This window comes from Oncorhynchus mykiss, chromosome 15 (genome assembly GCF_057628025.1).
Source record: "Oncorhynchus mykiss isolate SJ-2025 chromosome 15, ASM5762802v1, whole genome shotgun sequence".
Classification (NCBI taxonomy): Eukaryota; Metazoa; Chordata; class Actinopteri; order Salmoniformes; family Salmonidae; genus Oncorhynchus; species Oncorhynchus mykiss.
This window is the reverse complement of record NC_143036.1, coordinates 70,985,680-70,999,261: the sequence shown is the minus strand read 5'-3', so window position 1 is coordinate 70,999,261 and position 13,582 is coordinate 70,985,680. Positions and strand designations below refer to the sequence as shown.

The 13,582-nt window shown below is 44.2% G+C and overlaps 1 protein-coding gene across 3 annotated transcripts; it reads left to right on the top strand.

The window, feature by feature from the left end:
• The first annotated feature begins 2,931 nt into the window (after window positions 1-2,931).
• LOC110499783 (uncharacterized) lies at window positions 2,932-9,578 on the top strand. Of its 3 annotated transcripts, none has more exons than XR_016486887.1 (6): window positions 2,932-3,330; window positions 3,626-3,858; window positions 4,113-4,185; window positions 4,396-4,486; window positions 4,903-5,132; window positions 6,453-7,312. XR_016486887.1 is itself a non-coding variant. In XM_090200989.1 (6 exons), the coding sequence occupies exons 1-6, from the start codon at window positions 3,192-3,194 to the stop codon at window positions 6,755-6,757; spliced, it is 951 nt and encodes a 316-aa protein (XP_090057115.1). In that variant the 5' UTR covers window positions 2,932-3,191; the 3' UTR covers window positions 6,758-9,578. The 3 variants fall into 3 exon arrangements, 1 of the variants encoding a protein (XP_090057115.1); XR_016486886.1 differs by having other exon boundaries at window positions 4,865-5,132; XM_090200989.1 differs by having other exon boundaries at window positions 5,023-5,132; window positions 6,453-9,578.
• The last annotated feature ends 4,004 nt before the right edge of the window (window positions 9,579-13,582 follow it).

Sequence of the window (13,582 nt, the reverse complement as noted above, 5' to 3'; positions counted from 1 at the left end):
AAGGAGGAGAAGATTTCGGCCCAATGGTTTTGCCCGGATTTGAATCAGCACATAAAACAGTTAATTTACCGTTGCGCAACATGTTTGTTATATAACAGACAAGGGAACTCCACTACAACCAGGGAAGTTCCCCACTCCAAAAGGACCTTTTGTCCACCTTGCTATGAATTTCATAGACATGGTAGAGTGAAAAGAAAGAAAGAGATACTGCCTGGTGATAATTGACAGGTTCACCAGGTGGGTGGAAACATTTCTCACTACCAATTGTGTTGCGCGAACAGTTGCAAAATTGCTAGTCAGGGAAATCATACCCAGGTTCGGAGTGCTTGAGGTTTTGTCTGCAGACAATGGCACCCATCTCATAGGAGATGTGGTTGCCCAAGTGGCCAAAATGATGGGTGTTGACCAGAAGTTTGTGTCCATCTATCAACCGCGGAGTAACAGGAGTTACTGAGAGGGCTAATCAGACCCTGAAAGGCTCCCTTGCCAAACTATGCCATTCCACAGGAATTGTCCTTATGAAAATGCGCAGCAGCCTTAACAAAGGTATTGGGTGTACACCTTATGGAATGTTAACAAGACGACCAATGAACACCCCAGGGGTGAGACCTATGACTGACCGACAGATATAACTGAGGCACAGTGTGATCACATTGAGTACATTAAATAATTAACTTATATTGTCAGTTTTCTCCACTGTCACACTAGGAAAGCAGCAGAACCAATCTCAGGTAAAGGATCCAGATGCTCTGACCATCTGCGTAGGAGACTGGGTGGAACTACGAGTCCATAAAAAAAAATGGAACCAGCCAAGATGGATGGGACCCTTCCAGGTGACCATGGCAACACCGACTTCAATCCGGGTAGCAGAGAGGTCCTGCTGGCTTCATCTCTCCCACTGCAAGCATCTCCCAAAGTGGAAGCCATGGATGAGCGACTGGACAGAAGCAGAGGGCCCAGACCAAAAGGCTGGAAAGAAAGATGAAAAAGAAGGCTCTAGCCAAAGTGCAGAAGAAAGAGACATCATTTCACACTCACACTGAGGTTCTGTAACTAGGAGGCAGAGACTACACTGGGTCTGGTGGTTTGTTTTCCTCATCATCCTTTCCATGGGTCTCCTTGTTGGCGCAGCCACAGGTCCCCCTGGGTGATCTGAGGAAAACTACAAATGGATACAAATGGTGAGACAAATTGGAAATCAGAGTAAGAGGCCAGGAACCCAGGTTTTAGTGTTTAGAAAGCCTACATCAACCACTGAACTGTTCGGGAGTCAGGTTGAGCCTATGAGAAGGACAGAGTTTGAATGTGGGTTTTTATACTTTATGCAGAGAGGTAATGAGAAACAACCTACTAGGCGAAGGAAGACCACAGGACTGTCCTTTGGGAGAAGAACTGAGAGGTTAGCCGGGGAACATGGGACACGTATGTTGGGGTGGTCACAAGAAGGGAGCAAACTTACCTAATGTGGTAGAAGGAAGCAGGCAGATCCCTCTATGGCCTAGAACTCGCCTCGGGAGAGGTGAGTCAGTCTTCACGGTAAGAACTACCCACTCCCAGCAGGCACCTGTGGATAGAATTGTTAGAAAATGGAGGCTTGAGCATCAATCCCATACTGACCTCCCTAAGCCCGAAATCAACCCCTGCTCTGTGTCTTTGTTCCAGGGTGTGTTGAGGGGTGCTGTCCGTCCTCCCAGGCCATAGTGCACCAGCAGATAGGGTCAAAGTAGTGGAATGGGGCAGTGTGTTTTTAATGAGTGTAGGTGGTGGTGTCTCGGGCTATATTTCACTTTCTTAGAGGAAGAGGACTACTGAAGGTAATAATATTTTTTAAATAACAACGCACCGTGCAATGATTTCCAAGATTTTACTGAGTTACAGTTCATATAAGGAAATCAGTCAATTGAAATAAATAAATTAGGCCCTAATCTATGGATTTCACATGACTGGGTATCCCCAGTCATGTGAAATCCATAGATTAGGGCCTAATTTATTTATTTCTGTATGATGCACATGCATCATTTCCTGGAAAGCCAGGGGCACACTCCAACACTCAGACATAATTTACAAATTAAGTGTGTTTAGTAAGTCCGCCAGATCAGAGCAGTAGGGATGACTAGGGAGGTTCTCTTGATAAGTGTGTGAATTGGACCCCTTTCCTGTCCTGCTAAGCATTCAAAATGTTACGAGTACTTTTGGGAGTCAGGGAAAATGTATGGAGTAAAAAGTACATTTCTTTAGAAGGATCTCAGGATCTCGTCACGGTACCTCTGTGCATCAAAATTGCAATCGATAAAATGCCATTGCTTAAGCTTAAGCCTGTCCATACCCTAACCCCACCTTCACCATGGTGCACTTTGTTAACAACATCCATAAACCCCTCACCCACACAACGCCATACACATGGTTTGCAGTTGTGAGGCCGGTTGGACATACTGACAAATTCTCTAAAACGATGTTGTAGGCGACTTATGGTAGAGAAATTAACTTTCAATTATCTGGCAACATCTCTGGTGGACATTCCCGCAGTCAGCATGCCAATTGCACACTCCCTCAAAACTTGAGACATTTGTGGCATGTTTTGTGTGACAAAACAGCACATTTTAGAGTGGCCTTTTATTTTCCCCAGCACAAGGTGCACTAGTGTATTGGTCATGTTGTTTAATCAGCTTATTGACATGCTATACCTGTCGGGTGGATGGATTATCTTGGCAAGGGAGAAACCCCTCCTCTGATTTGATTTTTAAACAAATGTGTGCACACAATTTGAGAAACTTTTTGTGCATATGGAACATTTCTGGGATCTTTTATTTTAGCTCATGAAACATGGGACCAACACTTTACATGTTGCATATATATTTGTATCCGAATAGATAGACCGTGACTGGCCTCACACTCCAGTACAATAGGTGGCGGTGTATAGAGCTAGAAATTGGATGCGATCCGTCAACCAAATCCTGAAGAAGATGACGACGAAGAAAAATAAGAAGCAGCTGTTTATCCTCAGTCAGCACGGTTCATATTTACATCAATAGTCAGCACAAGATTTACCTGGTTTTCAGCTTGAAATGGCAATGAGTCAGTTTCCCTTCTGCGTAATAGCCTAGAAACGCTAAAGATTCGGTGTTGCACGTCTGGACCAAAGGCTCCGGTTGTTTTCGTCGCTGTTCTGGTGCTTTACGGTGCAGAAGGATATGGTTTTCTCATCGTCCCAGCAAGTGGTGGTCGCATTTACGGCGGTGTTGTTTGCGTTTGTGGTGTTCCCTAGAATGTTCGGCGTAGGATCCGGAGCGAAGGAAACAAGAGGTTTTGATGCACGCTACAACAGAAAAGGTAGCATGAATTTTAAAATAGTTTTTGAATTGGCAATGGGTCTGCACCGTCATATTGTGTAGGCCTAGCCTATGCAATGTTTTGCTCCTGCCATGGTATATTTGTTTAGTAGCCTAACGTTTTACTATGTTCAAAATTGTCAAACGTATTTAAAACAAGATATGTTAATTTGCAAAAATGTGCAATATCGTAGCCTCTTAAGGATTTTGCAATAAGACAAATGTCATGAATAGGCCTGTTCATCATCATCATAATCATCACCATCGTCTTCTAATTCTCTCATATTATTTCTCAGCGGGTCCGGGACCAGGACCGGGTGCAGTGAGAGGGCAGCCGGTCAACAAGAACACTGCTGGCTCCATGAGCAAAGCACAGACCCTGGAGAACATGCAGCAGATGAAGGTGATGATGGAGCAGGAGATGAAGGGTGACAAATACAAAACCAACAGCAACAAGGGCTACGTGTTCACGCTGATGCCGCTCTACGCCATCGGAGTCGGCCTCTTTGCAGCGTACAAATTTCTGAAGGTATAGGCTGGAGCAGGAATTCCACCACTGAAAAATATTGTAGCAGTGAGGATTGTGATGGGGTTGCTTGGGGATATCTAAACAGGCATGCGTGCAAACGCCTACACAGAGAGAGAGAGAGAGAGCTGGATTGGAGTAGATTGCTAATCAGAGCAAACGTGATTGTGGTGAACTATGGTAATACTGTCAGTCTGAGCCTGAGTGGACTAAACACACATACGGCTCAGTCTTTTGATATCTCCCTTCTCTCTAAGATAAAGTCTGCAGATGACTCCCAAGCCCAAAATAACAAGGATGCCAAAGGTCCCAAGAAGTCGGAGGAGACAGGTGTGTGCTGTGTCCATGTGGTGTGCCACAAGGGTCTGTTTGCATACCTTTGTTCATCTTACCCATCATGCAGATGCTTTTTTACATGGTTTTACATGGTGGCTTTCACTTTCCATAGAGAATCAGCTGTTTGTTTTACATGGTGGCTTTGTCTCTTTCCATAGAGAATCAGCTGTTTGTTTTACATGGTGGCTTTGTCTCTTTCCATAGAGAATCAGCTTACAGAGCTGGAGCAGCGGCTAGCGCAAACAGAGAAGATGCTCAACTCCATTCTGACCCAACTGGACCCATTGACAAGTTGGTAAGTAAGCCAACTTACCCATAAACCACAGAGCTCCGGTTTGTCTTCCGTTTGTGTGTAATATTGCTCTGTAAATAACACCCCATGTAATTAAATACATTTCTGTCGTGATTAAGACCAGTTTATCCTGACCAGGTAGTAATAGCAGTTATTAGGGGACGTTGCATGGTCTTGATAAACTGTTGACACTATTGACCCTGCTGAATCTAAGAGCGTTTATGGTAATGGGACTCTGGGGTGTGTTGACCAGGCACCAAATGGGAGATAGTGTCTTACCGACGCACATTTCTGTATCAACTGGGTGTTGGGTGAAGTGGCCCCTAGGGCCTAGACGTCGATTTTTGAGTCTGTTTCGCATTTCCCCGACTAATGGTAAAGGTTAAGATTGGGGAAGCTGATCCTAGATCTGTACCTAGAGAAACTTCACCCCGGAGCTATGAACTGAACCTACGAAGGGCAACCGGTCAGGGACTGCGTTTCCCAGAGTTCTGTCCTCAGTGACCCCGCTCTCTCCTGGCCATTTCGCTCCTCTCCAGTGTCAAGTCTGTGGCCCAGGAACAGAAGAACGAGATCATGTCCCAACTCCAGTCCATCCGCCACCTGATGAAGAAGAGAGGCATGGACTGTCCACCCCTTAACATTGAAGGTATGTGGCCCCACCTCCTGCTGGGACATGTTCATTAGGCACCAAATGGAAGAATATAGACAAATAGGGACTACTTTGGGTTTCATTTATCAAAGGTTTGTAAAAAAGAACACAAAAAAAGACAAAAATAAAAGACTAAACCTTACGTTCTACAAGTTTTCCCGCTATGGTTGGTATTTACATATTTGACCTCGACAGGAAAGTGTGTGGAGATACACACACACATCTCAGACTCTGCCTCCACACAACTTCTTGTGGTTGAAGAATTGTATTGCAAGCAAATATTGTAATTTTGTGGAAGCTGCGTTGCTCGGTGACACCGGAATTACTGTAATTACTAACAATGCTGATAAACACAAAGCGGATTTTCCGTTGGTAAGGAGATCACTGGGCTTGTATGTTTATTATGCAATTCAATCATATTGCAGGACATCTGTCCTTTTCTGACATGAATGGTTTATTCCTGCTACTATACAACAAATATTTACCATTCAATAGGTCAAGCTTCCTGACAGGAAATAGACCAGCAGCCTAGACTATTTCAAGTATTTAACAGTAGGCTATGGAGTATTACCGTGCAGGAGTGTGACCTCATAACATATTTCATCTCTGAGCCTATACCAAGGCAGGAGATATTGATGAACAAAATATTGAACAACAGTTGGTCTTTTGTGTTGAAGCAGTGTGGGCTGTAGCACTTAGTTTAACATTTCTCAAATAGACAGTCAATCTTACGGAAATCGCAGCCAGAGTTTGGGTCTCGCCTGTTTAGTTTGAAAAAGTCACTGTAAAAAGATTAAAACATTCTGCCAACACCTCCACAGTTTGTTGCGTATGCAAATTCTAGGATCTCCACGTGCCCAGAATTTAGTTTGAAATTCAGCACAATTGATAAATGAGGCCCCTGGATAAAAGTAAACTATTTTGTTTTCCGTTGCAACAAAAAAATACAAATTTTAAATGTTTTCTGTCGTGTTCCCTATTTCATATCACTCTGGTTTTCTTGGTATGGTATCTAAAAATGGGCCAGGTTGGAGCACCGCTCTCTCCTGAATGGTTTGGCATTCAGCTCCAAAAAGTAACTTTCTGACTCTTTTTTTTATATATTTTTATTTTACAGTGAACAAACGTGTATAGAAAGTTTTTTGGGGGGTGCAAAATTAAATTAACTTTATTTGTCTTGGGGGAAATGAGTTGGGCAGCAAGAGTCACACACCCCATCATACATGAGCAGTATTGACATCATGACTCAAACACACCCATCCTGAAATGGGGTGACTATGGCGTATGGTCGCAACATTTCCCTTTTCCGTCTTTCAGAGCCGCAGTGCGAGAGGAACCTGGATGACCTCATCGAGTCTCTGGCAGCCCACGGCGACACCTCGCCAGAGGTGGTTGCTCCTGCGGAAGACTATCAACGTGTTGTGGTGAAAGAGGAGGAGCCAGTCCACCGGCAGCACCACCCTGAATCCAAGGATGAGCACTCAGTGACCGACGCTGAGGAGGAGGACATGCCCTCCTTGGAGGATTCTTGTGAGACAAACATTGAGGACATAGGCCTAGCCCAGAACATTCTAGAAGAAATGCCTACAACTGGGCTCAGACGACGCAACAGGCTGGAATGAACAGAAAAAAGGGGGTTGTTTTAAACTGTACATGAATAAAGCCATACATGTATTTTCTCATTCTTAATGGCACTACTGCAGTCTGTTCAGTAATGCTCTTGCTTTTGGCTCGCAGTTGAATAAGAATTTTGTCCAAGGTTGTGTGTGATGAAGGTGATTATTTTTCTTCTGTTCCATCCCTTAAAGCATAACAAATCCCTGACTAGGCCAATGTGTAGGGTTAGGACTTACTCCTGACAAATAAAATCCCCAGAAGCCTAACTCCATATAACATTTGACTTAGGTCTGGAGGTTTTCCTTGTCAGGCTCCAAGTATGAGGCCTGAGTTTTCCATCCTTGAACCAAACGTTAGTTAGTATGTAAGGCACCTGTAAATGTGTTTTCATCACGTGACTGCTGCTTGGAAACCCTATACATCATGCTGCCATCTTTTAGAAGTGGTCATTTCAGCCCTAACTATCAAGACCTCAATGTGTTATGCAATCTTACAACTGCCATCCGTATGTCATAGAATAGTCTAAATAAAAAAAAATGTCAAACATAGTTAACTATAAATAGCTACATTTAGTTTTTCTACTACGTACTCGAGTCTACAAGTGCAAGCTTGTGACGTTTGGCTTGTGGTATGATTTGCTTGTTTTCAGACATCTTATGCATGTGTTTTTCTCTGCAACTGATCTTGAATGTCCTGGTGGATAAAACTGCATGAGTTCTCTTACTAGAGGGAGATGCAGGACAATCATGAATGTATTGATGACGTAGTCTAAATCATGCCTCTCCAACCCTGTTCCTGGAGAGCTACTGTCCACTGGGTTTCTCTATTACCCTGTTCCTGGAGAGCTACTGTCCACTGGGTTTCTCTATAACCCTGTTCCTGGAGAGCTACTGTCCACTGGGTTTCTCTATAACCCTGTTCCCTGAGAGCTGCTGTCCACTGGGTTTCTCTATAACCCTGTTCCTGGAGAGCTACTGTCCACTGGGTTTCTCTATTACCCTGTTCCTGGAGAGCTACTGTCCACTGGGTTTCTCTATAACCCTGTTCCTGGAGAGCTACTGTCCACTGGGTTTCTCTATAACCCTGTTCCTGGAGAGCTACTGTCCACTGGGTTTCTCTATAACCCTGTTCCCCGAGAGCTACTGTCCACTGGGTTTCTCTATAACCCTGTTCCTGGAGAGCTACTGTCAACTGGGTTTCTCTATAACCCTGTTCCTGGAGAGCTACTGTCCACTGGGTTTCTCTATAACCCTGTTCCTGGAGAGCTACTGTCCACTGGGTTTCTCTATTACCCTGTTCCTGGAGAGCTACTGTCCAGTGGGTTTCTCTATAACCCTGTTCCTGGAGAGCTACTGTCCACTGGGTTTCTCTATAACCCTGTTCCTGGAGAGCTACTGTCCACTGGGTTTCTCTATTACCCTGTTCCTGGAGAGCTACTGTTCAGTGGGTTTCTCTATAACCCTGTTCCTGGAGAGCTACTGTCCAGTGGGTTTCTCTATAACCCTGTTCCTGGAGAGCTACTGTCCACTGGGTTTCTCTATAACCCTGTTCCTGGAGAGCTACTGTCCAGTGGGATTCTCTATAACCCTGTTCCTGGAGAGCTACTGTCCAGTGGGTTTCTCTATTACCCTGTTCCCCGAGAGCTACTGTCCAGTGGGTTTCTCTATAACCCTGTTCCTGGAGAGCTACTGTCCAGTGGGTTTCTCTATAACCCTGTTCCTGGAGAGCTACTGTCCACTGGGTTTCTCTATTACCCTGTTCCCCGAGAGCTACTGTCCAGTGGGTTTCTCTATAACCCTGTTCCTGGAGAGCTACTGTCCAGTGGGTTTCTCTATAACCCTGTTCCTGGAGAGCTACTGTCCAGTGGGTTTCTCCATAACCCTGTTCCTGGAGAGCTACTGTCCAGTGGGATTCTCTATAACCCTGTTCCTGGAGAGCTACTGTCCAGTGGGTTTCTCTATAACCCTGTTCCTGGAGAGCTACTGTCCAGTGGGTTTCTCTATAACCCTGTTCCTGGAGAGCTATTGTCCAGTGGGTTTCTCTATAACCCTGTTCCTGGAGAGTTACAGTCCAGTGGGTTTCTCTCCAACCCTAATCTAGCACACGTGTTCCTAATAATTAGCTGGTTGATAAGGGGAATCCAGTTAGTTATAAGGGGTTTGTGGGAACCTACCGGAGGGTAGCTCTACAGGAGCAGAGTTGGTGAGGCCTGGTCTGAATTAATTTGTGTTTGTCTAGTTATGTAGTTCAGATTAAGCACGATATGTGTATTTAGCCAACACAAACATGCATTCTGCTCTGTTTTATATTTGTTTCCTTTTTAAGTATTTTATGTGATCTATCGTTGACTGTAGTTAACACAGAAGTTAGCCTCTGGTTAGAACCAACCCAGTGAAACTACAGGATAGAACAGAAATCAAATTATCTCATTGGTTTTGTCTTAAATTGCACCCTACCTATTCCCTATATAGTAGGCCTCTGGTCAAAAGTAGGGAATATGGTGACATGATCTGTGTAGTAATACTGTACCAGCAATCAAATCATCACGTTTGTGTAGAAATGCTGTACCACAAGACTTTTCAAAACACTGACAAATATCTTGTCTTGTGATAACTATAGCTTTGGAGCAAATGTTTAGCGAACACACAATTCATATATCTGGAAACTATAGAAACACTGCGATGTTTGTCTCCTGTTTGAGAGGTCATTTGTTCGGCTAACTCTATTTATTTTGTGTAGCTGTGCTCTTGGGCATAATTGAGGAATGTTGAAAGATGGGAGAAAATGTTCCACTCCTTACTAGAAAATAAAGGTGCTATGTGGCAACCCTTTTTGTGTGAATATTTACTCCATTTCATGAATCTATTTGATGGATTGATTGGATTTCAAATCAAATGTTATTTGTCACATGCACATGGTTAGCAGATGTTAATGCGAGTGTAGCGAAATGCTTGTGCTTCTAGTTCCGACAATGCAGTAATAAGCAACGAGTAATCTAACCTAACAATTTCACAACAGCTACCTTATACACACAAGTGTAAAGGGATAAAGAATATGTACATAAAGATATATGAATGAGTGATGGTACAGAACGGCATAGGCAAGATGCAGTAGATGGTATCAAGTACAGTATATACATATGAGATGAGTAATGTAGGGTATGTAAACATTATATTAAGTGGCATTGTTTAAAGTGGCTAGTGATGCATTTTTTACATAAATTTCCATTATTAAAGTGGCTGGAGTTGAGTCAGTATGTTGGCAGCAGCCCCTCAATGTTAGTGGTGGTTGTTTAACAGTCTGATGGCCTTGATAGAAGCTGTTTTTCAGTCTCTCGGTCCCTGCTTTGATGCACCTGTACTGACCTCGCCTTCTGGATGATAGCGGGGTGAACAGGCAGTGGCTCGGGTGGTTTTTGTCCTTGATCTTTATGGCCTTCCTGTGACATCGGGTGGTGTAGGTGTCCTGGAGGGCAGGTAGTTTGCCCCCGGTGATGCGTTGTGCAGACCTCACTACCCTCTGGAGAGCCTTGCGGTTGTGGGCGGAGCAGTTGCAGTACCAGGCGGTGATACAGCCCGACAGGATGCTCTCGATTGTGCATCTGTAGAAGTTTGTGAGTGCTTTTGGTGACAAGCCAAATTTCTTCAGCCTCCTGAGGTTGTAGAGGTGCTGCTGCGCCTTCTTCACAACGCTGTCTGTGTGGGTGGACCAATTCAGTTTGTCCGTTATGTGTTCGCCGAGGAACTTAAAACTTACCTCCCTCTCCACTACTGTCCCATCGATGTGGATAGGGGGGTGCTCCCTCTGCTGTTTCTTGAAGTCCACAATCATCTCCTTTGTTTTGTTGACGTTGAATGTGAGGTTATTTTCCTGACACCACACTCCTAGCGACCTCACCTACTCCCTGTAGGCCGTCTCATTGTTGTTGGTAATCTTGCCTACCACTGTTGTGTCGTCCACAAACTTGATGATTGAGTTGGAGGCCGGCATGGCCACGCAGTCGTGGGTGAACAGGGAGTACAGGAGAGGGCTCAGAACGCACCCTTGTGGGGCCCCAGTGTTGAGGATCAGTGGAGTGGAGATGTCACCACCTGGGGGCGGCCCGTCAGGAAGTCCAGTACCCAGTTGCACAGGGCGGGGTGGAGACCCAGGGTCTCGAGCTTGATGACGAGTATTCCTCTTGTCCAGATGGGTTAGGGCAGTGTGCAGTGTGGTTGCGATTGCGTCGTCTGTGGACCTATTGGGGCGGTAAGCAAATTGGAGTGGGTCTAGGGTGTCAGGTAGTGTGGATGTGATATGGTCCTTGACTAGTCTCTCAAAGCACTTCATGATGACGGAAGTGAGTGCTACGGGGCGGTAGTCGTTTAGCTCAGTTACCTTAGCTTTCTTGGGAACAGGGACAATGGTGGCCCTCTTGAAGCATGTGGGAACAGCAGACTGGGATGAGGATTGATTGAATATGTCCGTAAACACACCAGCCAGCTGGTCTGCGCATGCTCTGAGGACGCGGCTGGGGATGCCGTCTGGGCCTGCAGCCTTGCGAGGGTTAACACGTTTAAATGATTTGCAGTTTCATTCATCCCTCAGGCTGATTTGTGGTTGAATGAGCTAAGCACAATAGAGCTTTAAGTAAAACACCAACCCACAGCAGGCAGTGGATATCTACTGCTATAATTACACTGAGAAAAGAGCTGTCAGACTGCTCTGTGTGTAATGTTCCTCTGTATACAGAAGATGGCGGTAGAGGAACACAATGGTTCAACGCAATTCCCCAGCAGAATCTTATTCAGACACTCAATACTTTTAGACCTGCTTCTATCTGAGCGAAATCAAAATGTCAGTTCAAATGTAAAACATCACAAATAGTCTGACCGTTGCCTTTCTATAACAGTATATGCCTCTAACCAGACACTGTTATCCAAAGCAACTTACACTATGTGTATGTGATTCCCTGCAGGAATTGAACCCACAACCTAATCCTGGATGTTGCTTCCTTCATGCTCTTACCAACTGAGCTGTATCGCAGTCAGAACCGCGTTGCCTTGACTGAATGTCAGACAAACACTTCAAAAATAATTGACCAGATGTTTCAGCAAGAGGGAAGACATTTTTTAAGAAACATTAAAATCCCTAAATAATATCCTGAAGCTATATTAGCTAGACATGTACTGTATGCTTGTAGCTTAACTGTGAAGGTTCACAGTCATTCACCACAAATTAATATGCCTCTTTTAATTAGCAGAACGCACCTCCGTTTCCATCTAATCAGGTCAAAATTTACCCCAGAGATTCAACCGACTTTCACTGCAATACCCGAGCTCGTCAATTAGTTAAATAAACTTCAATTACACTCCGTGGCAGCAAAGGGAGTCCTTTCACATGTAAGCAGTGCTATGATACCAGGGTCGTGTTCATCAGGCACCAAATGTTTTGAGTTATGCCATATTGAACACCACCCTGCGGTTCTGCTTGTTGTGGTCCTCTTTTCCACACCCACTAAACCCTGTTAAGGAAACTACAGGTTAATAGTGCAACTGACGTCATTCGAAATGTAGGGTTCAAATCACTTTCCAAACTTGAATAATGCATATGAATATGCTGTTTAGCCTAAGGCTGTGTTTACACAGCCACCCTAAGAACCCAAAACCGATTTTCATCCTATATCCAGTCTATTTTTCTGAAAGTCCACACTCAGATTTACATGTGACCCATATCAGATTTGCGTATTCACACTGATGTAGCCTCTGAACCAGCACACCGATGCAATGTTCATTTTATATGTTGGGGTGGTTGTCATGGTAACAGAAGGTACTGTGCAAAAAAAAAAAACACACAAAAGAACACTTCAGAGCAAAAACATCTGATCTGAGCTTCTAGACAGAGGTCGCATATGGAGGATGGGATTTGTATCAGGATTGGTGCTATAAATTCGGAAGTCAAAAGATCAGATTCCATGTGTTTTTGTTGTTGTTGCTGTTTACACATTAGGGAGAAGTTCAAATAGGTATCAGATATGCAGAATATCTGAATTGGGCTGCCTGTGTAAACTCAGCCTAATAGAGGCAGAAGATAAGCTATGTCACCAAACGGAAGCAAACTATACCAAAGCCCTTACTAATTTGGGTTGTGTCCAGAAGTTTATTGTGATGGTTCACTCAAACTGTCTTAGTATTTGTTTGTTTAATAGTCCACTGTTAATACGATCCCAAACAGTCTTGCATGTCAGTAGTCAAGTTTTCAAGATTTATTTTAATTTTATTTAACCTTTTTTTAACCAGGTAGGCTAGTTGAGAACAAGTTCTCATTTGCAACTGCGACCTGGCCAAGATAAAGCAAAGCAGTTTGACACATACAACGACACAGAGTTACACATGGAATAAACAAACATACAGTCAATAATACAGTAGAAAAGTCTATATACAGCATGTGCAAATGAGGTAGGATAAGGGAGGTAAGGCAATAAATAGGCCATGGTGGTGAAGTAATTACAATATAGCAATTAAACACTGGAATGGTAGAATGTGCAGAAGATGAATGTGCAAGTAGAGATACTGGGGTGCAAAAGAGCCAGATAAATAAATAAATACAGTATGGGGATGAGGTAGATTGGATGGGCTATTTAAAGATGGGCTATGTACAGGTGCAGTGATCTGTGAGCTGCTCTGACAACTGGTGCTTAAAGCTAGTGAGGGATGTAAGAGTCTCCACCTTTAGTGATATTTGCAGTATGTTCCAGTCATTGGCAGCAGAGAACTGGAAGGAGAGGTGGCCAAAGGAAGAATTGGCTTTGGGGGTGGCCAGTGAGATATACCTGCTGGAGCGCGTGCTAC

What these genes read in the sequence shown, in the direction of transcription:
- LOC110499783 (XM_090200989.1), top strand. Translation starts at nt 3,192, where the DNA reads ATGGTTTTCTCATCGTCCCAGCAAGTGGTGGTCGCATTTACGGCGGTG. An exon ending in CAGCGTACAAATTTCTGAAG is followed by an intron (nt 3,859 to 4,112) that starts GTATAGGCTGGA and finishes CTTCTCTCTAAG; the next exon opens with ATAAAGTCTGCAGATGACTC. An exon ending in CAAGAAGTCGGAGGAGACAG is followed by an intron (nt 4,186 to 4,395) that starts GTGTGTGCTGTG and finishes CTCTTTCCATAG; the next exon opens with AGAATCAGCTTACAGAGCTG.